We start from the raw sequence: 17,227 nt of genomic DNA, 5'->3' as shown, positions 1-17,227 counted from the left end.
TCGTCTTCTTTGTTTACTCCCTGGATGGTTTTTAGTTTGTGGAAAATGCCTCACCCATCTGACCGTGGCTGTTTGTTGCCATGGTCCTCGTTGTCAGACTACGTCAGTTCAATTCTGTTTATTCAGCGAGTGTACATGGGTTACGTTATAAATTACTGTCTTCATCTTGTGTCACGGTCCAGTCAAGCAACGCGCTCACTGTGAGTGCCTAGATCATGAATTATATTCCTCACCTTGCAGTAATACGGGGAATGGTATGATTTACCTTTTGACTTCCTACAGGATTTTGTTGCTCTTCTCATCTATATTCTGTTCAATGATGTGCCGTTTATCTGATGCTGTAACACTACATCTGTGCCTCCTGTAGGTATCCTGTACGGCACTATGACACTAGAGCTGGGTGGGAAGGTTACGATTGAGTGTGAGAAAACAAAATGTTTCACTGAGCTGGAGTTCAAACTCAAGGTATAAAGATTTAGTTAACATCTGTAATGTTTGTAAATGTTCTTTCACCAGTTAACTTTTTTCCTACATTATAATAGTTGCTTGACTAGTCAGCAACTGATGCTGTACACACTGAGATGACGGCAGTTTTAGTAAAGGTGTTTGACACATTGACTCTGTTCACTGCAGCCTTTCCTCGGAGGCGCCTGCTCTGTGAATCAGATCAGCGGGAAGATCTCTGTGGGAGAGGAGCTACTGGCTACCGTTGATGGACACTGGGTGAGAGCTTTTAACCCTCCGCCCCTGCCAGCCACCTCAGTCTCCCTTTTTAAATTCATCTTTCAGCATCGCTCTCTGCCCCTTACTTGTTGCCACTCAGTATACAGTAATTCTCTGTAGTAATTAGAGGCAGAATTGGTAAGTAGAGGTTTAGGAGGAGCAGCTAGGCAAGTAGATGACCCTGTTTAGAGGGCTCTTACAGTGGGCTGAAGGGTCTGACATAGTAAGAAAGTATAGAAAAGTTTGAAAATGAACGTTCTGGACATTGTTAGCGAAAACAATAAAAGTAGAAAAAAAGTATCGCATTACATTTTTATTACATAATTAATGAACATTGATAGGAATATTGAGCCGTCTGTGTGATGAATTGCTTTTGATTGAAAATTTTGTTGGCATTTTGATGGATTCAGGACGGTGAGGTGTTCATTCATGAGAAGCACTCGGGCCAGCAGGAGACCTTGTGGAACCCGAGTCCAGACATTCGCAGCAGCCGCCTCAAGAGACAAGTGGTCCAAATAGACCAGCAGGGAGAGTTTGAGTCTGAAAGGTAAACCACATGCGCTTATTTCCTAACTTAATTCAGTTTATAATTTGAGGAAGCATGAAACATGAAAACAGGATAAAATATCTTTCCCACAGAATACATTTTGCAGGTAAAATAGACGTGTAATTAATAACATTAATAATGGCATCTGTCAGTGAGCCAGCATGTCTTCCACTTCACATCACAAGCAAACAAACTAAACTACTGCTGACTTCAACAACACTTACATGTGCAATCTGTCTGCCTCGTGTTCATGCAAACTTAATATGCGCTTAATATGTAACAGACTGTGGCAGCATGTGACCAGTGCCATCATGGATCGGGACCAGCTAAGGGCCACCCAGGAGAAGTTTGTGCTGGAGGAAGCTCAGCGGACCGAGGCCAGGGAGAGAGGAGACAAACCCTGGACCCCACGACTTTTCCATCAGGACCCCGTCACCTCCGAGTGGACCTACAGGCACATGGAGTATGAACACACTCACACCAAGCCAATAAAACACAGGGGATGGCACACACTGGTCTTTTTAGTTTAGATTTTAGGTCAGTATAACGAGGATTGAGCCGCAGAGTAAGGAGAGGAGAAAAAAACGTGGAAATAATGACATGTTCAGATTTACATTGCACTGCGCCCACAGCTTCATGTATTATCCTATTTGGCAGCACGCAACCATGGGACCCTGAGCGCTCTCTGGTTCAGTTCGAGAAGGATGGAGTGATTCAGACGCACGAGAAAAGCCAGAGGCGACACAACAGACTCTCCTACAGCCACAGCTGGGCCAGCCGACAGAAGGTTAGCCAGACCAATCGCACACCTCCAAACTAGAATTATACTGATTTGGTGTTCATGGGTGTGTCATTGACATTTAATCAAATTGAAAGCTGCACTGGTTTTTGTCAAGTCTGCACCTGTTGGAAAACTAGCAAGCATGATCAGCCCCTTTATTTCTCACTTGTTAATCGTTGCAGTATAGCTTTATTCAGCTGTTAACAGTTCACTGTCAGTTTGTCTGAAGGGAAGTTTGAATCACTTACAGTAAAACCCTTCTGCTTCCTCTCAGGCTGAGGTGAACGGGAAGCACAGGAAAGCCAGCAGTCAGCCATCCAGCTGCAGCCAGAACACTGAGAGCAGCAGCACCACACCAGAACCCACACACGAATCCTCAGAGGGTGAAGGTGAGGCATACACACACACACGCACTCAAAAAACCGAAATCTTAAATTGCGCTACCGAAGTCGTTATGTTCTCGCCTGTCATGTGTCCAGGGTTCTCAAACCAATGTGCACGGTGCAATAAAGAGGTGAAGGACATTGCCATGATAGAGACCACCATCACATCTATTCAGAAGACACAGCAGGACATCCAGAGGTGAAAATAACGCACACGTTTACACTCACACACACTTGTGGAGGGAAGAGGGGTAGCATAATGTCTTAAGAGGTCAGAGGTACAAACATCCTTCCTCTTGAGGTGGAAAAAAAAAACAACCTTCACACGGATCTTGAATACGTTGTTTCTTATCTGTGAAAAGAAAGATGTTTCTCAAATTTAAACAATTGGAAACTGTCACGTCCACTGTTGGATGGATAGAAAAGTCAGTGCATCTGTAACAAAAATATCCGTACTTGATTCATATCAGCGCCAGTATCAGAACTTGAAAAAATATTTTTTCTGCACATTTGTGTTTTCGTTCATTTGATGTTGTTTAGACTAAATTCCTCCTGAGCATTGTTAATCACTTGTTCACGCTGACCCTTCTCTCTCCCTGTAGGAACCTGGTGGCTCTGAGTCGTCAGCTGGCTCGTCAGAGGGCAACAGACGACAGCGCATCGTTAACAGGCCGCCACTGTCTCATCCTCTGTGTACTGCTCCTCTCACAGCTCCTCCTCAACTACGTCTTCACCTGAGCCCGCTCCTTGGGGAGGGGTTTCCCTCTGGCACTGATCTGGCATTAGATCCCTCCAAAAAGCACAGTCTCTAATCAGCAGCTGAGACCTCGGATCAGTGTTAGGAGGGCAACTTTGTCCCTTTCTGATTTCCTCTAAGAGATGAGGAGCACGGACATTATAGCAATAAACACAGCCACAGCCACCGCCTGTCAGCCATCTGCAGAGAGTAACGGCACCCCCTAGTGTAGCCAGACTGAAACAGCACCCACGCACTTTGGACAGGAAAGGAGGGATGGAAAAACAAGCATGGCTCAAAAGATTTTGAATAAAAAAGAGGAAATGTATGATGAAGATGAAGAATGCTTTTGCAAAAAGATATGACAGAGAGGATGTTTCACCATTCCTTAGTGTCTTTTTATATTGCCCTGCAATACTGTTTATCTGTTAGTGTGCCTGTATGTGTGTTGTGTACCTACAGTACAGTAGGCCCTATGGGCGCAGGCAGATCACCGCTTGGACTTCTTCTACTCCCCTTCCACTCCAGATTCTGGGCCTTAACGCTAAAGCCAAAAAGAAGAAGAAACCCACGACGTATACAAACGAAGGAATATCTTCCAACAGTGCAATTGTGTGTGTTTTGTATCGATGTACGCTCAAATACACTCTGTCTCATCTTTTAATGATGATGAATTTACCAAAACAGTATTTATAATCCGAAAGGACAAAGAGTACTTGTTTACAGGGAGCACTGTATGTGTTTGTATTGACACACAGGAAGGAAGGATAATGGGGAATGAGGCAGGGCAGAGAGCCAGAGTGTCTTTGTATTTGTGTGCCTGTAGTGCTGTAACCGAAGGGATAATAACATAGCACTGCTTTGGTCTAGACCATGACACTAGTGTGTACAATCAGTTACATAGAGATGCAACATGTGGAAGAAGGGGCAGAGGGAACGAGTGACAAAACACAAAAGAAATTGAGTACTTTGGCCTAACAGAAGGGGTTTGTGTGTGCATCTTGGTCCACACCATGTTCAAGTGACTGTTTTAAGATGTAAACACTTAGTAATGAGCTTTTTTTTTTCTTCTTTTAATCACTTTGTATATATTTGTCTCAAGGTCCGTGTTTCAAAAAGAGATTTGAGAATGTATTTATTGGGCGATTAACCTTGACTTTCCTAATCTAATTCAGCTTGGAGGACGGAGACCAGGAGTGACAATCGCTCTCCCAGGGTTGTGTGGGTTCGTCGTGTGTGTGTGTGTGTGTGTGTGTGTGTGTGTGTGTGTGTGTGTGAGACACAGTGTGACAGTGTGAGGGAGCATGTTTGCGAGTAAGCCATTATAGTTGTGCTATACAAAACCAGGTGTGTGATCTTGGTTTTTACTGATTTTTAACCCTTGGATTTCAGTCTCCATTGCCAGTACTGATCTACCCATCGGGAGAGACTCGGAGAGCACAAGAAGGAAGTCGACTCTTTGAATGCTTTTATTTACACCGTAATTTGTTTTTCATTATTTTCCTGTTTTCTACTCTACTGCCATGTTGTGATGATTTTACATGCCAGATATTTTTGTCATATGGAATGAAACTACAGAGAACAGGATGTTGCCCAATGTTTTCATTCATACCTGTTGCGTACTGTAGCACTACAGTAAAACATTTTAATCCTACCACTGCCCTTGGCTCTCATTAATGTCTTAAATTAGAAAGTTGTATCCCCTAGTTTGCAAAACAATGACAAGTACTCTTTTCATCTGTCTTCAATATTCTCCACTAGAGGGAGATGTTGATGTGTGTAAACTGAGGTCTGTAAACCGGGACTGTTGACCAAAGTATTCATCACAAGAAGTGAGGTCTCTTTACATAGCTACACTGTAGCAGTCAAGCAGAAACATATTCGAGGTGTTTGGTTTAGACTAGTGAAAACAAGAAGGCAGCTACAGGTGACAATCCTTTCCTAATTCCAACAAAGATCCTTACAGCAGCCCACACACACAGGGCTTAACAGCGTTGGGGGCAACATTTTTGTGCAAACTGCATAAGAATTGAGATCAGTAGTCGACAGTGGCTGCAGAGTCCTCTCATGGGCCTGAGAGCTGAACCTTAGCAGGTGAAAATCTCCTGGTAGACGACACACGGATGAACGTCTCTGCCACACACAGATTTAAGCCCCAGTGAGGGTAACCGGATTGTGTTTAGGAGCCTCCCCACAATGCAGGAGGCCTGTGGAGTGAGCGATGTTCAAGCATCAAGAAACAAAATGTCTACGTGCGGTTATTCTACTTGTGTTTAAAGTAGTAAAAGTACTATTTCTTTGTAAAAAGTATTTAAAGTTGGAAAGTTAGTTTTTTAGAAAAGAGCAGCATACTAATGTGAATTCAAACTGGATTCAGTCGTTAGAAATCACAAAACATTGCTCACAAATAAATCAATTTTTATTTTTATAGCCCAATATCAAAGATTTGCATACGGCACGCTCTATGTTCAGACCTTTAACTGTGAATGGCTCTGTAGCTGTCCAGTCAGTAGTCTTTAATGGGAAGCTGACAACATACTGTATGTAGTTTAAGAAATGTGTCTCAGGTAATGAAGCAACCTGTTTGTTGCCAATCAATCTTAAATTAAAGCAACAATAAAGGCCAGAAAGTACAGGCACAAAAGTAATCTCAGGACAACTGTGCAGGAGCGCCAGTTTTGTCTTTAAAATCAGAAGCAATGACACAGATAGGACGAAATATGCTAATATTTAGTTACTGTGTATACAGTTTAATGACGAAATTAAATTGTATCAACAGTCGACAAACCGCCACTTCCTCTTGCCTTTACTCATGAGACGACGTGCACAATGGCACTGCAGAGTCTCGTTCCCATCCACTCTACAGAGAAAGCCTTTGATATGTCAGGTATTCACCTCATCACACTTCAAAGTGTCAAGTCTATCCAAACAGGGATTAATCTGCAGAAGTGGAATGCATTTGTGTGGTTTAGTTCACTCAGGCCTTTACAAGTGACTCAACCTGAACTGAATTAAAAAACATCCTGTTTTTAGAAACTGCCAACCCTGTGGAGAGGAGTGATACTCTAGACATTATTCTTTGCACCACATTCACCTGTGCTGCTGTGCCAATTTGAATTCCCCTAGGTGGGATCAATAAAGTAACATCTTATCTTATTAGTACAGCCTGCAGTAGTGCCACACTGTACTATACATTGTGTTACCATGAAAGCAAATGAATGGGTTGACAGATGGCTTCCATTTCTGCTCTGACTGTCTGCGAAAAGACCTTGTTAAAAGATGAAAATTATTTATCTTACAGAGATATGACTTTCTTTGCCTTCTTCCACCTCCACAGGTTCAGAGGTTTAGCACCAGAACAATATGCAAAGGTGGTAGGGAGTTCTGTGTCTTGCTCAAAGACACTAAAGCAAGGCAGATATTTGCGAAAACATTGGATTAAACCCAGAACTTTGATCTGAATCCACATTTCTACCATCACTTACCCAAATGTTAACAAGATAGTTTCATGTTTTCTTTTCTAAAACGAGCTTGCGGGGTGAACAGAGTGAGGCATAGGGCTGAAGCAGATTGGTAGCAGAGTAAAGAGCAAGGGGTAATCTCCTCCCCCACGGCTTGCTTCTATTCTCCAGTTAGATGGATGCCTGAGTGGGTGTACACTGTACCATTGTGTTGTCCGACTGTATGTGTGGGGCTGATGGAAGGAGTGACAGCCCAAATTAGGCCAGAGGGGAATGTGTGTGTGTGTGTTTATTTTACGGGGAGTAAGCACTCCATCAAAGGAGGTTCCACCTCAATGTGTGTGACTGAGTTTGTAACAGTTTCCCTGCTCTGGATCCCTCTCTGTCTGTCTCCATGTGTGTGTTTACTTCTCCTGGCACTGGATGAGCGAAGGGTGTAAACTGTTCTCTGGTCTAGCACAGTATCCCACATGCTGGCAGTATCAATGAACACACTGAGGAGAACATTTAAACAACACTGAGTTAGTGGAGGAATATGACATAAACCAGAATAAATTAATTTTTATAATTTTCTTTTCTCTTTTGTCAAAATGTTTCTCATTATGTACTAGGGGCGGGCGATTCTCAATGCTGAACATTTAAAGACAGTTCTACATGCTGAGAAATACGTTTGTTTGCCTTCTTGATTAATAAACAGTTAGCTTAGCAGGGGTTAGCTTAGCTAAGCACAAAGACTGGAAACAGAGGGAAACAATCAACCCGGTACTCACGTTTTGTTATCTTTGGCAAGCTGTTTCCCTCTGTTCCCAGGCTTCATACTATGCTAAGCTAACCGGCTGCTAGCTGTAGCTTTAAATTTAGCATGCAAACAGCAAATAAAATGAATGCACGTAAATCCCAAAATGTTGAACTATTCTTTTACATTCAAGCTAAGATGAAACTGATCATGTCATATTATATAAATCTAATGATAACTTAAATGTTTTAGTATAATGGGCATAAATCATTTTGACTATTCCTCCACCTTTCAACATCACTGAGCCATATTTAGACAAAACTAATCCTTTTCTTCTATCTATGATCCATGGCCTCCACTCTGTATTTTATCCCCAGGTAACAGGCCAGCTGCACCGAGGCGTGTCCTGTCTGTTTTGCCTGAAGGGCACCGGGAGTCAGGTTGGCTGTTTGCTCTGTGGTTTGCCTCTGTTGCAGCTGAGGCCCGTCCTGAATAGGCAAGGGGGAGGCAGAGACAGCGGACTTGTCTGGACTTGCCTTTCTGAGAGCAGAGGAGAAGATGGAGAACAGACAGAGGGAGTCTGGCAGTCTGGTGCACCCTGAGGCAATGTGTGTCATGTGTGTATTCTTTATCTCTGCTGCAGGAGAGCAGATGCTATCAGGTATGTCAGGTTAATTACACCAACTAAAACCAGTAAATCACTGTTGAGAGCTTGAATTTAGCAAAAGTCCTGCTATGTAGGTGACGCCTTGCTCACTGCAACTCTTTGTCTGGCTTTGGCATTGGTGGAAAGTAAGTGCAGTAACCAAAGCACTGATGCTTTAGTTAAGTATTAACTAATACTAGTACTTTTATGCTACTTTATACTTTTGACACTCCACTGAAAGTCCAATAACATGCTTGTTCTGGAGCTCTTGACCCTAACACATGGTCTTTATCGGCAGAGGAAGTTTGCCCCGTTGCCATGGAAGAGTAGAACTGGAAGAGGGAAGAGAGAACTTCTCATCATTGTTGACTCTAAAGTTAAATTTCAAGTTTCCAGACAAAACAATTTCTACTCAAGGTCTGCATTCTCGCTTGTTATGGAGCTTTCTACCGTATTGCAAGATAATGATAGTGAAGACCGTGTGATACTGCTGTTTGAACTGTCTTTATACTGTACTTTATATTTGTAGTCAACTAGATTACAGAGTATTGTACTTTTTATTAGTTACCTTGCAGAATAATATTTTTAATTATACAAAATGATAAGCTTGTAAAATATAATGAACTATTATAGATTCAGATATTGAACAGGATGTAGAACATCTGAAATCAAAGCTGTGTGGTTTTTGGGGCAAGTTTCAGGTCTTATAAAACATATCATCTGCAAGTCTTTTATGTGAGACATGGATGTTTTTGTCCAAGTCAAGTCTAAATGTTACATTTATTCTTACAAGTGAAATTTTGAATGCTGGACTTTCAATATTTTAACAGTGTGGTATTGCTATTTTTAATTATGGTTCTAGCTACTTCTTCCACCACTGTACTTTAGAGTTAAGTAAGATAATTTTACTCAAATGAAAAAAAAACATCAGATGATTGTTTTGGATGTTTTTAAGTCCTTAAAGTTGTTTTTGATTTGATTTTAATCTTCCCTTGTCTAAGCAGATAAAGTCCATAGATTTAAGATTTAACCTCAATTTTACATAATTTAAACCAATAATTTACAATATGTAATGTGAATTTGGGTTTCAGGACTACAGTATTCTGAATTCTGTATTTGATTGCAAACTGTTAATGAGGCCTCAGTCTGTGATCATCTGTGTATTTCATTAGTGTTTATTGAGTCTGACCATCTCTGTTTACTTGAAGAGATAATGAAACCAAACTCAAACTTCTGGTTTCTATCTAAACTGACTTATGGCCTTTGATGATTCAAAGGATGAAACATTGTGCTTCACTATAAAAGGAAAACTGTTTTACGGCGAGTACCGATTTGCTGGGGCGGCTGTTGCAATGCCCTGCCTGTCTGTTGCCATGCCAGCCACCCACAGCATGTAATGTAATTTCGAGGGAAAGGATGCGGGGTGGTCTTCATGTGCAGACAGGTAGACATGACCTGTTAAAATACACACAGGGGAGGATTCAGAGAGGATCTTCTTTTACCTCCCAGGAAGCAACATTTCCATCGACAGTTCATGTGAAAAATGTCAAAATACATAATCTTCCAATACAGCTATTACCAGTTGTACACGCAACGCTTGGATTCGTTGCCATGGAGGCGGAGGTACCCGCCTGTGGGATTTCCAAGTAGAGCTGCTGCTCTTGTCGAGTCTTGTCCTGGAGCACTCAGCCCGTCCCACAGTTTAACGAGACACACTCGGTCAGCGGGGATTTCATTGCAACACGCCCATCACCACCTCGCTATAACTTTAATCCTTCCTGGTGAGAATAGGCCATCATGTTCTGTCTGTTCAAGCACAAAAAGAGAGTGTGTATTATGGCTATGAAATGACACAAGAATCCATCATTTTTATCACATCTCATAAGATTTTATGAACTGCGGCGTCACTAAAAGGGGTGACCTTTGACCTATACAGTATGCGAGCAATTCTGCAGCCGCATGAGGATGTATGGCATCTAAATATAGTTGTGGCATCTATGTATGGAGCGCAGTGCCAAGATTATGTTTGTGTTTGATCCTCTCACCTCTGCATGTTTTGTTTACACGAGTTAAAAGCTACTGTTGACTGAGCTCAGCTCCTTGCTTCCTGTCTGTCTCTCACTGTTCTGTCCTTTCAGCATCGGTCAGTCTAATTGGTCTGCCAACCCTTTGATATACTGTCCAAGCTATTCTTTAATATCAGTTCTTCTCTGTCAGTCAAACAGTTGCTCGTGATCTAGTAAACAGGAGAGTGAAAGCCGGGCAACAGGCTGGTGTGTATGTGCCAGAGAAAGTGACATTAAAATAAGGAATTTGCAGACACACAACAGCACCAAATCACTTACTTCACTATCCACACTTTCTTAGGGAATTTACAAAAAATGGAATCTGTTCACCCACGCACACATACACACTCACACACAAGTCACAGTTTCACAGTGTGTATACCAGCTTGCTATGGAAAGATAATAAATTGCATTGCACTTACACAAAGTACAGAATAGTACACACTGTACATTCACCCTTCAGATTTCTACAGTAGAAGCCTTTGTTGCAGGGGGCCTCTGCGGCGAGATCCTGACCCTAAAGTTAGAGAGACAAGAAGTGTGTGTGTGTGTGTGTGTGTGTGTGTGTGTGCACTGTCGTCCATGTGTGTGCGCACTGTATGTGGCCTGCCCACTCAGCTCTTCCTTCCATAGGCCCAGATTCCAGTGGACCTCCCTGCTCGGGTGTTGGAGGTTGGGGAGCAGGCTTTGAAGGAGGCTCCAGTGACTCATTACCCAACAATCCACCCACCCTTCATGTCCTCTACACCCCCCAAACATCTCCATCCTCGCCCCAGCCCCTTGTCCTCTGGCGCAGATAGCCCACACACACACACACACACACACACACACACGCACACGCACACACACACACACGTCGGCCGCTGACTGAAGAAAAGAGATTCTGTTTCAGCGGAACATGGATTGTGTGGACCGAACCGCTGTGAAAGGCTCCTCTGTGTGTGTGTGTGTGTGTGTGTGTGTGTGTGTGTCATGTTGTACTGGATGTCAGTGTGCACAGCCAATGCACTAGCTAATCTAATATTTCTCAGTATGAACAGCATGTGGAACAAGTTTTATCTCAGTTTTCATATTTAATGTTTCATTTTTTCTTGTATAAACCTGACATCCCAGTCCCTGCCTCCATCTCTCCTGCTGGAGTCATTTCTTTGTGTTTCCTTGGGGGTTGTGTAAACCTACACCACAAACTCCTGTTCCCACAGTTCCCATGGGTCATACCCCCACCTTTAACTGGTGTAAGCATACATCTGCGTGCCTCGTGGGGACAAAAGCAGACATCTGCGTCCATGTTTTAGCAATTGGTCCTGGAGATGTATATGTTTTTCACATACAAGTGGGTGTCTGTACACAGTGTGTTCATTAAAGATGACATCCATAGGAGATGACATCATTTGGTCTTCCTGTCTGGAGCACTTAGAGTAAAACTGCATTTTGAAATGCGTACTGATTCACAAAACATTAGAATAATTTGGCTCCTGGCACCTTGCACAACTCAAAACGAGAAAGACAATCACTAAAGTTATTATTGAAGAAAAAGTTGTAGTTTTCTTCTTTTTTCTTCTTTTTTTTAATGCTAAATTCAAAGCTTCAATAAATACTACCTATCATGTAAATTCTGTTTATTTTGGCATATAAATTACACACCTGTGTGATGCAAGTAAGGATAAAAAAGATTAAGGAAACATTTAATGCACGAGGTCCCAGATTTCTATAGATATAGTTCCATAAATTCCTGTGTTTACATTGTTGAAGTGTGCTTTAGCTGCATTTTAAGTGCGCTGTCTAATTTGATTAATGCTGACCTCCAATACAACCGCAGTCTATTTGGCAAAAGGTTGCCACTGTGCTTAGTTTCAGGGCAGCGTGTGTACAGAGGGGACCATTGTGAGTTCCCATGCTCCTTGGGAAAGACCCTTGAGCCATGACAAACAGGATTTCCTCTTATTTCAGGCTTCAGTCTTCACATGTCCTTCTATATGGGAAGCTACTTACAGCTCTGTAATGTCACATGAATTCAGCTTTGGGCAGCAGCAGGTTTGATGAAGTTTTATTAGTGTGTCCAATATTTGACCAGTTTGAGTTTTAATAAGAAATTCCATCAACATTTCAGATTTTTAAATGTGTAACAGATATCATTTTGACCTGTCATAGCATGACAAGCATAGGTGTAATTAATGCCATGAATGGCACCTCTGTTCCATGTAGGAGTTCCAGTATTGAACATGCTGGCTCAGTTGAGCCATCATTAAGGTAATCGGTTCCACCTGTGCTTTTCCTGCTATGACCCGACCCAATGTCTGCTGTGAAAAAGACCTATAAGAGATGCTTAACTATTTAACACAACCCAAATCAAAATGTCTGCTACTATTGTTAGCTTGATTTTTACAATGTAGCTAAAATCCAAACTTTAGTAGAGTCGATGTGTTGTGTGTTAATGTGTGTTAATTCAACTGTTGATCAACAGCTCTAGTTTGCAGCCATCGCCACACCCCACAACATTAAAATTGTCTTCCATGCAGAAATTAACTGATGTTACTAACACCAGTCAAATTAATAATGAGGTACGGATTTAAACATGTTCTAATTAATATTTAACAATGTAACAATGGTTCGAAAGGAATTTTATTTTTGTAACTCCTGCCAGCAGTTGTATCTATTATTTTATCACTTATCATACTCAAAATGCCTAACCTGTATGATTGTCTGATAGCTAATGTTTGTTGGACCTATTTTTATCCATAGCATTCACATTGGTGGGTGCAACTGATGGCCAGAGCTCTGAAAATAAAACCCAAGTCATAATAAATCAAAGTTTTCCTTTAAAAACACATGCTCTGTGTTGTGGTCTATTTCTCTGTTTCCTTTTGCTTCAAGCTGCCCTTCGTCCATCCACCCATCCATTCATAGATCAACCCTCGCAAGACGTCCTGCTCCTGAGAGACTACTCGAGAGACTGCATCACCTCAGCAAAGGTATGCAGAGCCAGAAACACAAGCCTAAACTCTGATCGGCAGTGATTAAACACCCTCTGCTTTGTCTTTGAACAATACTCCCCTTGTGTCCTGCTATGATTGATGGACACTTTTATTGTTGGGTCAATATCACACTGCTGAAGTGATCAGGGAGCTGGAGTCAAGCAGCGGAACAATACATAGGATCTATGACTGCAGGAATGCATTGTGTGAGAACCAAGAACCTGGCCTCTTATGAAGGGACTTTCCAGCTTCCCCTGTCTGCCCCTTGGGGTCCTATCACACCGAGAAAGACATTTTCAGACAAGCGGCCCTAATGTCCCTGTTGTACAACTGTTGTACTAAATATCAGGTATAGATACAATTCCCAGTGTTTGGTGCCAAATAAACTGTAAAAACTGCTCTCATAAAGGTTTATCTTCTTTCGTAATGTGTATTGTTCCATTTCTTTGCCCATGCCAAACCATTTCCTCCAAGTGAAGACAAAGTGAGTGATAGATTGAAAATCATTTAGCAGACTGTGTAGGGTGCAGTATCCCTGCTGAATTATTAGTCGATTAGATCATGGCTGGTATGTTGCTGACTTTGGTGTGGCTCAGGGGGGAGGTCCTGCATCCATTTTTTTCCTGTTAGCAAACTCAATATACTCTGTGTTGGAATTTTCCCTCCCTCCCTTTATGTGCTCATTTATCTTTCCTTCTCTTTCACTCGCTTTCCTCTTGTGCAATATCTACGGTGAACTAATTTCCCCTCGCCCTGATAACGGCTCTGGACCGGGGGTCATCATTACAGGTTATTACAACCATTCGTTTCACCTTCATTTTCGTGTCAGGTAAAGGTAACCCTGTAGCCTTATTTGCTGCACTAACGATCTGATGTAACTTACTGTAACTCATGTGAGTGGCGATCAGCTGCTGTGGAGTTAGTAAGTGGCACCTTAAAGCCATCACATGGCTATCACACAGTGTAACCAGCACTTTGCACTCAGATTTCCTGCTAATTTTCAGTTTTTCTTTTTTCTTATTTGAAAAAGAAAACTTCTCATGCATTCTTTTATATTTTTTTTTAACCAGGGTGCGTAAAAAAATATAAAAGCTTCAATGAACTCGATGCAACTGATTTTATTGTACAGCTAGAACAGAATCTGGAGGAAATTGGGAAATGTAATGTTATTGTAATCTGTTCTTGGTCATCTCTTCACACACCCACTCAGGCAGGTGCTGGTAACTAAAGCCCCCCTCAGGAGCCCACTTACGGTAGGCTGTGATCAGACTCCTAAACCCCAGCTGCTCTGCTCCACTGCTCACACTCCCATCATCCACTGTGATCCACATCTCTCTTTTACCGACAAGTTAAAGGATTGGTTCACCAATATTAAACCTCGTACCTCTACTGCAATCCAGCCACGCAGATAGTTTTAGTCGTCTTTGTCCAGGTTTTGAGAACATTGTCTCTGTAGTTTAAATGAAAATTGTTGAGATCAAGGTCTTTGGAATATTTGTGGAGCAAAGATAACACTGTTTGTGGAACCCAAATGTCTTCAGTGAACAACAAAAACAAAGGAATTTGCCTTACCGTTCCAATACATTTGGAGGGGACTGTACCCGGTCTCACTCCCAAGTCGTCACATATGGACGCTTGGTCAAGAGCCATAATCGTCAGTTTGTGACGCAGTAGGGATCCCTTTGACGTCATAGTTCGACGTATTGAGGGAAGCCCTGTTGTGTCAGTTTTTGATGGTAAAGGCAAGTATGATATTTAAGAGAAAAGACGAAGTAAGGAGGTGATTGGGGTGGATAGAGGGCCAGAACCCGGACCTTGAAGCAGGAGAACAGGGTTTGTGTCCCGTGCGAAACAAAACATTAAATGTTTTTATTTAAGTTAAGTCTTAATTGACATACATAGCTATTTTAACCCAAACCATGATCTTTTCCTAACCTTAACCAAGTAGTTTTGTTGCCTAAACCCAACCAAGTACTTTCTGTGCCTAAACCTAACGAAACTGCAACGTTTCACAACTTTAATTATGCACGTTTCAACATGGCAATGTATCGAAACGTTACGTTTTATCTTGAAAGTGTAACCGGATATTGCATATTTATTGTTGCTAAGCGTTGCTAACTTGACTGTGGATCCCTAAACGTCAATAATTGATGCAAAAGAGCTACCCAAGTCTTTAAAAAGCGACGACAAAGGGCCTTGACCATGCGTCAGACATTTGACGAGTAGGGAGTGAGACTGTGTTGCACTGTGTTGGACTGTATAATTAAGCTAAAATGTAAGATGTTTTCTTAAAAAGAGGAGTGTTTTTAAAGCTTGTGCGGGTAATTTATTCCAGAAGAACATTTTGTTATATTTATAGAAATTTTCTTCCCATTCCGACAGCATAAATAAAATGATTGGCTGGCCTACCTTCCTGCCCTCTGCCTGTGCACTCACTGAGCATGAAACTGAGCTTTGTAGGGAGGCCTGAAGTGAGGCAGTGGGAGAACTGAAGAAGCCTCTTGGATGAGAGGCAAAATGTCTTCCAGTGTCGTCAAACAAGTCCAGTTGCCTTTTTAGCCCACCTTGGATAACTATGACTTAGATGAATGAGAATCTTCACAGACATCTTTTCAAAATCTAGCTGTATCTTGCTAATTTCTCCAACATTTCTTCACCCAAACTTTAAGTCTTTTGGGCAGATCAAAGTCAAGTCACAAGTAACAAATTAAAAGCTGAGCTACACATCTTTCAGATTTCTGAATGCAGAACATTGAAGTGACTAGAGTGCTTTTCATTTCAAAGTTGTCAATAGTGTTTCCATCAATGCGCAGGCCAAGACCTAATACTTAATGAGTAAAGCTATGAGTTGAAGGAAGCATTAAGATGGGGAATTGAAAAAGGCCAAAATGTCTGTGTTGTTTTTTCCTCTAAGTCCGAGTCAAAGCTAAAGTCCTTAGACTACTTAAGTCCAACTCTAGTCCAGTTTTAAGTCTACTCTGTGTGATACTTTGCATTTCCTCCTTCCTCAGGCCACAAAGTGCACGTGGAGCTCTCTCGTCCTCGGCCATCCGCCCCCTCACTGCCTTGTAGACATTCCTGACAGCGTCTCCTCTCTCTGTCTGAGGCCGCTCTCCGGACAGCTGGGTCTTAAGCAACATGATCCCCACTCAGCAGTCCCTGTGTGTGTGTGTGTGTGTGTGTGTGTGTGTGTGTGTGTGTGTGTGTGTGTGTGGTTTTGTACATCCAATACACACACATGTCTTAGATATGAGAGGTGCCACATTTGTAAGATTCTTACTGAAAAACAGGCCTACAAAGAGTGTATATTTAGGGAAATATCACCTTACTCTGACAAATGTTGAGCTTGTTTTGTGGATTTTTAAAAATGTATTTACAGAGTAGCGGATGTAATCTGGACAAACAGAGCTATTAGGTCCCATCAAGGGAATGTCTCACAAACAGAACACGTTGAGTTACCTCTCTGTTGATGTTTAATCTCCACCGACTGCCATGATTCCTGACATTAGGTTTTAGAAATCGTTTAGTCCCAACATATGTGACACAATATTCCTTGTATCCCTGTGTTGTTATCTACGCTCAGCGGGGTGTCCTTGCTTCTGAGGTTATTTGAGGTACAGGTTTGTGACTGTAACAGTCACGGCCAGAGAGTGGGCAGATAGAGCTGAAGATGTGGATCTGAGGAGTTCTTTCCCTGTGACTCAGTACACAGAAATGGATGTTCAATAAAAAACAAACACTATTGCCATGGTTACAGACGATTAGGAGAATGACGCCTTTGTGGATTAGAGGAGGGGGGAAATTTGTCCAATTTATCCGCAAGACCAGATCTGGGAATCAGATGACCTTTATTTGGATGAAGGCATGATAAATGGGAAACAGCAGTGAACCATGGAGAGCTGGATTTGGGTCAAGCACTCAGATTCATTTTCCCTCTTTTGCAGCCCAATTTTGACTCTCATTTCACCGTAGAAACCTGGTGACTCTATATTGCCTCAGCCATGGCCTGAGGCTGCGTGTCTGTCTCTGTACTGACTGAGGTATGCGCTCACCTGAGCCATTGTCACAAAGTAAAATACCTATAGACGAAAAAACGGCTAAAACGAGCCTGTGGATAGCATTTCTCCGAGATTTCTCCCATTGCTATTTTAAAAACAAAACAAAAGAACAGCC

General features: G+C 42.1%; 1 protein-coding gene and 2 long non-coding RNA genes across 5 annotated transcripts in view; 2 read left to right on the top strand and 1 right to left on the bottom strand.

The window, feature by feature from the left end:
* Positions 1 to 4,824, top strand: part of osbpl5 (oxysterol binding protein-like 5) — a 50,007-nt gene extending 45,183 nt beyond the window's left edge. For all 3 annotated transcript variants that reach the window (XM_046037655.1, XM_046037657.1, XM_046037656.1), the window contains exons 16-23: positions 368 to 465; positions 634 to 723; positions 1,134 to 1,270; positions 1,554 to 1,733; positions 1,928 to 2,057; positions 2,326 to 2,440; positions 2,531 to 2,633; positions 3,037 to 4,824. In XM_046037655.1, the coding sequence (XP_045893611.1) occupies positions 368 to 465; positions 634 to 723; positions 1,134 to 1,270; positions 1,554 to 1,733; positions 1,928 to 2,057; positions 2,326 to 2,440; positions 2,531 to 2,633; positions 3,037 to 3,172 (989 nt within the window). In that variant the 3' untranslated portion in view covers positions 3,173 to 4,824. The remainder of the gene's footprint in view (positions 1 to 367; positions 466 to 633; positions 724 to 1,133; positions 1,271 to 1,553; positions 1,734 to 1,927; positions 2,058 to 2,325; positions 2,441 to 2,530; positions 2,634 to 3,036) is intronic.
* Positions 4,825 to 12,353: 7,529 nt separating this feature from the next.
* LOC123962008 lies at positions 12,354 to 13,421 on the top strand. Its single transcript, XR_006822825.1, has 3 exons — positions 12,354 to 12,435; positions 12,544 to 12,640; positions 12,954 to 13,421. It is a non-coding gene; the product is annotated as an uncharacterized LOC123962008 (long non-coding RNA).
* Positions 13,422 to 14,157: 736 nt separating this feature from the next.
* On the bottom strand, positions 14,158 to 14,671 carry LOC123962009. Its single transcript, XR_006822826.1, has 2 exons — positions 14,627 to 14,671; positions 14,158 to 14,504 (listed from the first exon to the last, which is right to left on the bottom strand). It is a non-coding gene; the product is annotated as an uncharacterized LOC123962009 (long non-coding RNA).
* Positions 14,672 to 17,227: the final 2,556 nt, after the last annotated feature.

Source organism: Micropterus dolomieu, linkage group LG22 (genome assembly GCF_021292245.1).
Source record: "Micropterus dolomieu isolate WLL.071019.BEF.003 ecotype Adirondacks linkage group LG22, ASM2129224v1, whole genome shotgun sequence".
NCBI classification, from domain to species: Eukaryota; Metazoa; Chordata; class Actinopteri; order Centrarchiformes; family Centrarchidae; genus Micropterus; species Micropterus dolomieu.
Note: the sequence above shows the minus strand (reverse complement) of the source record. Positions and strands in the feature narration are given on the sequence as shown.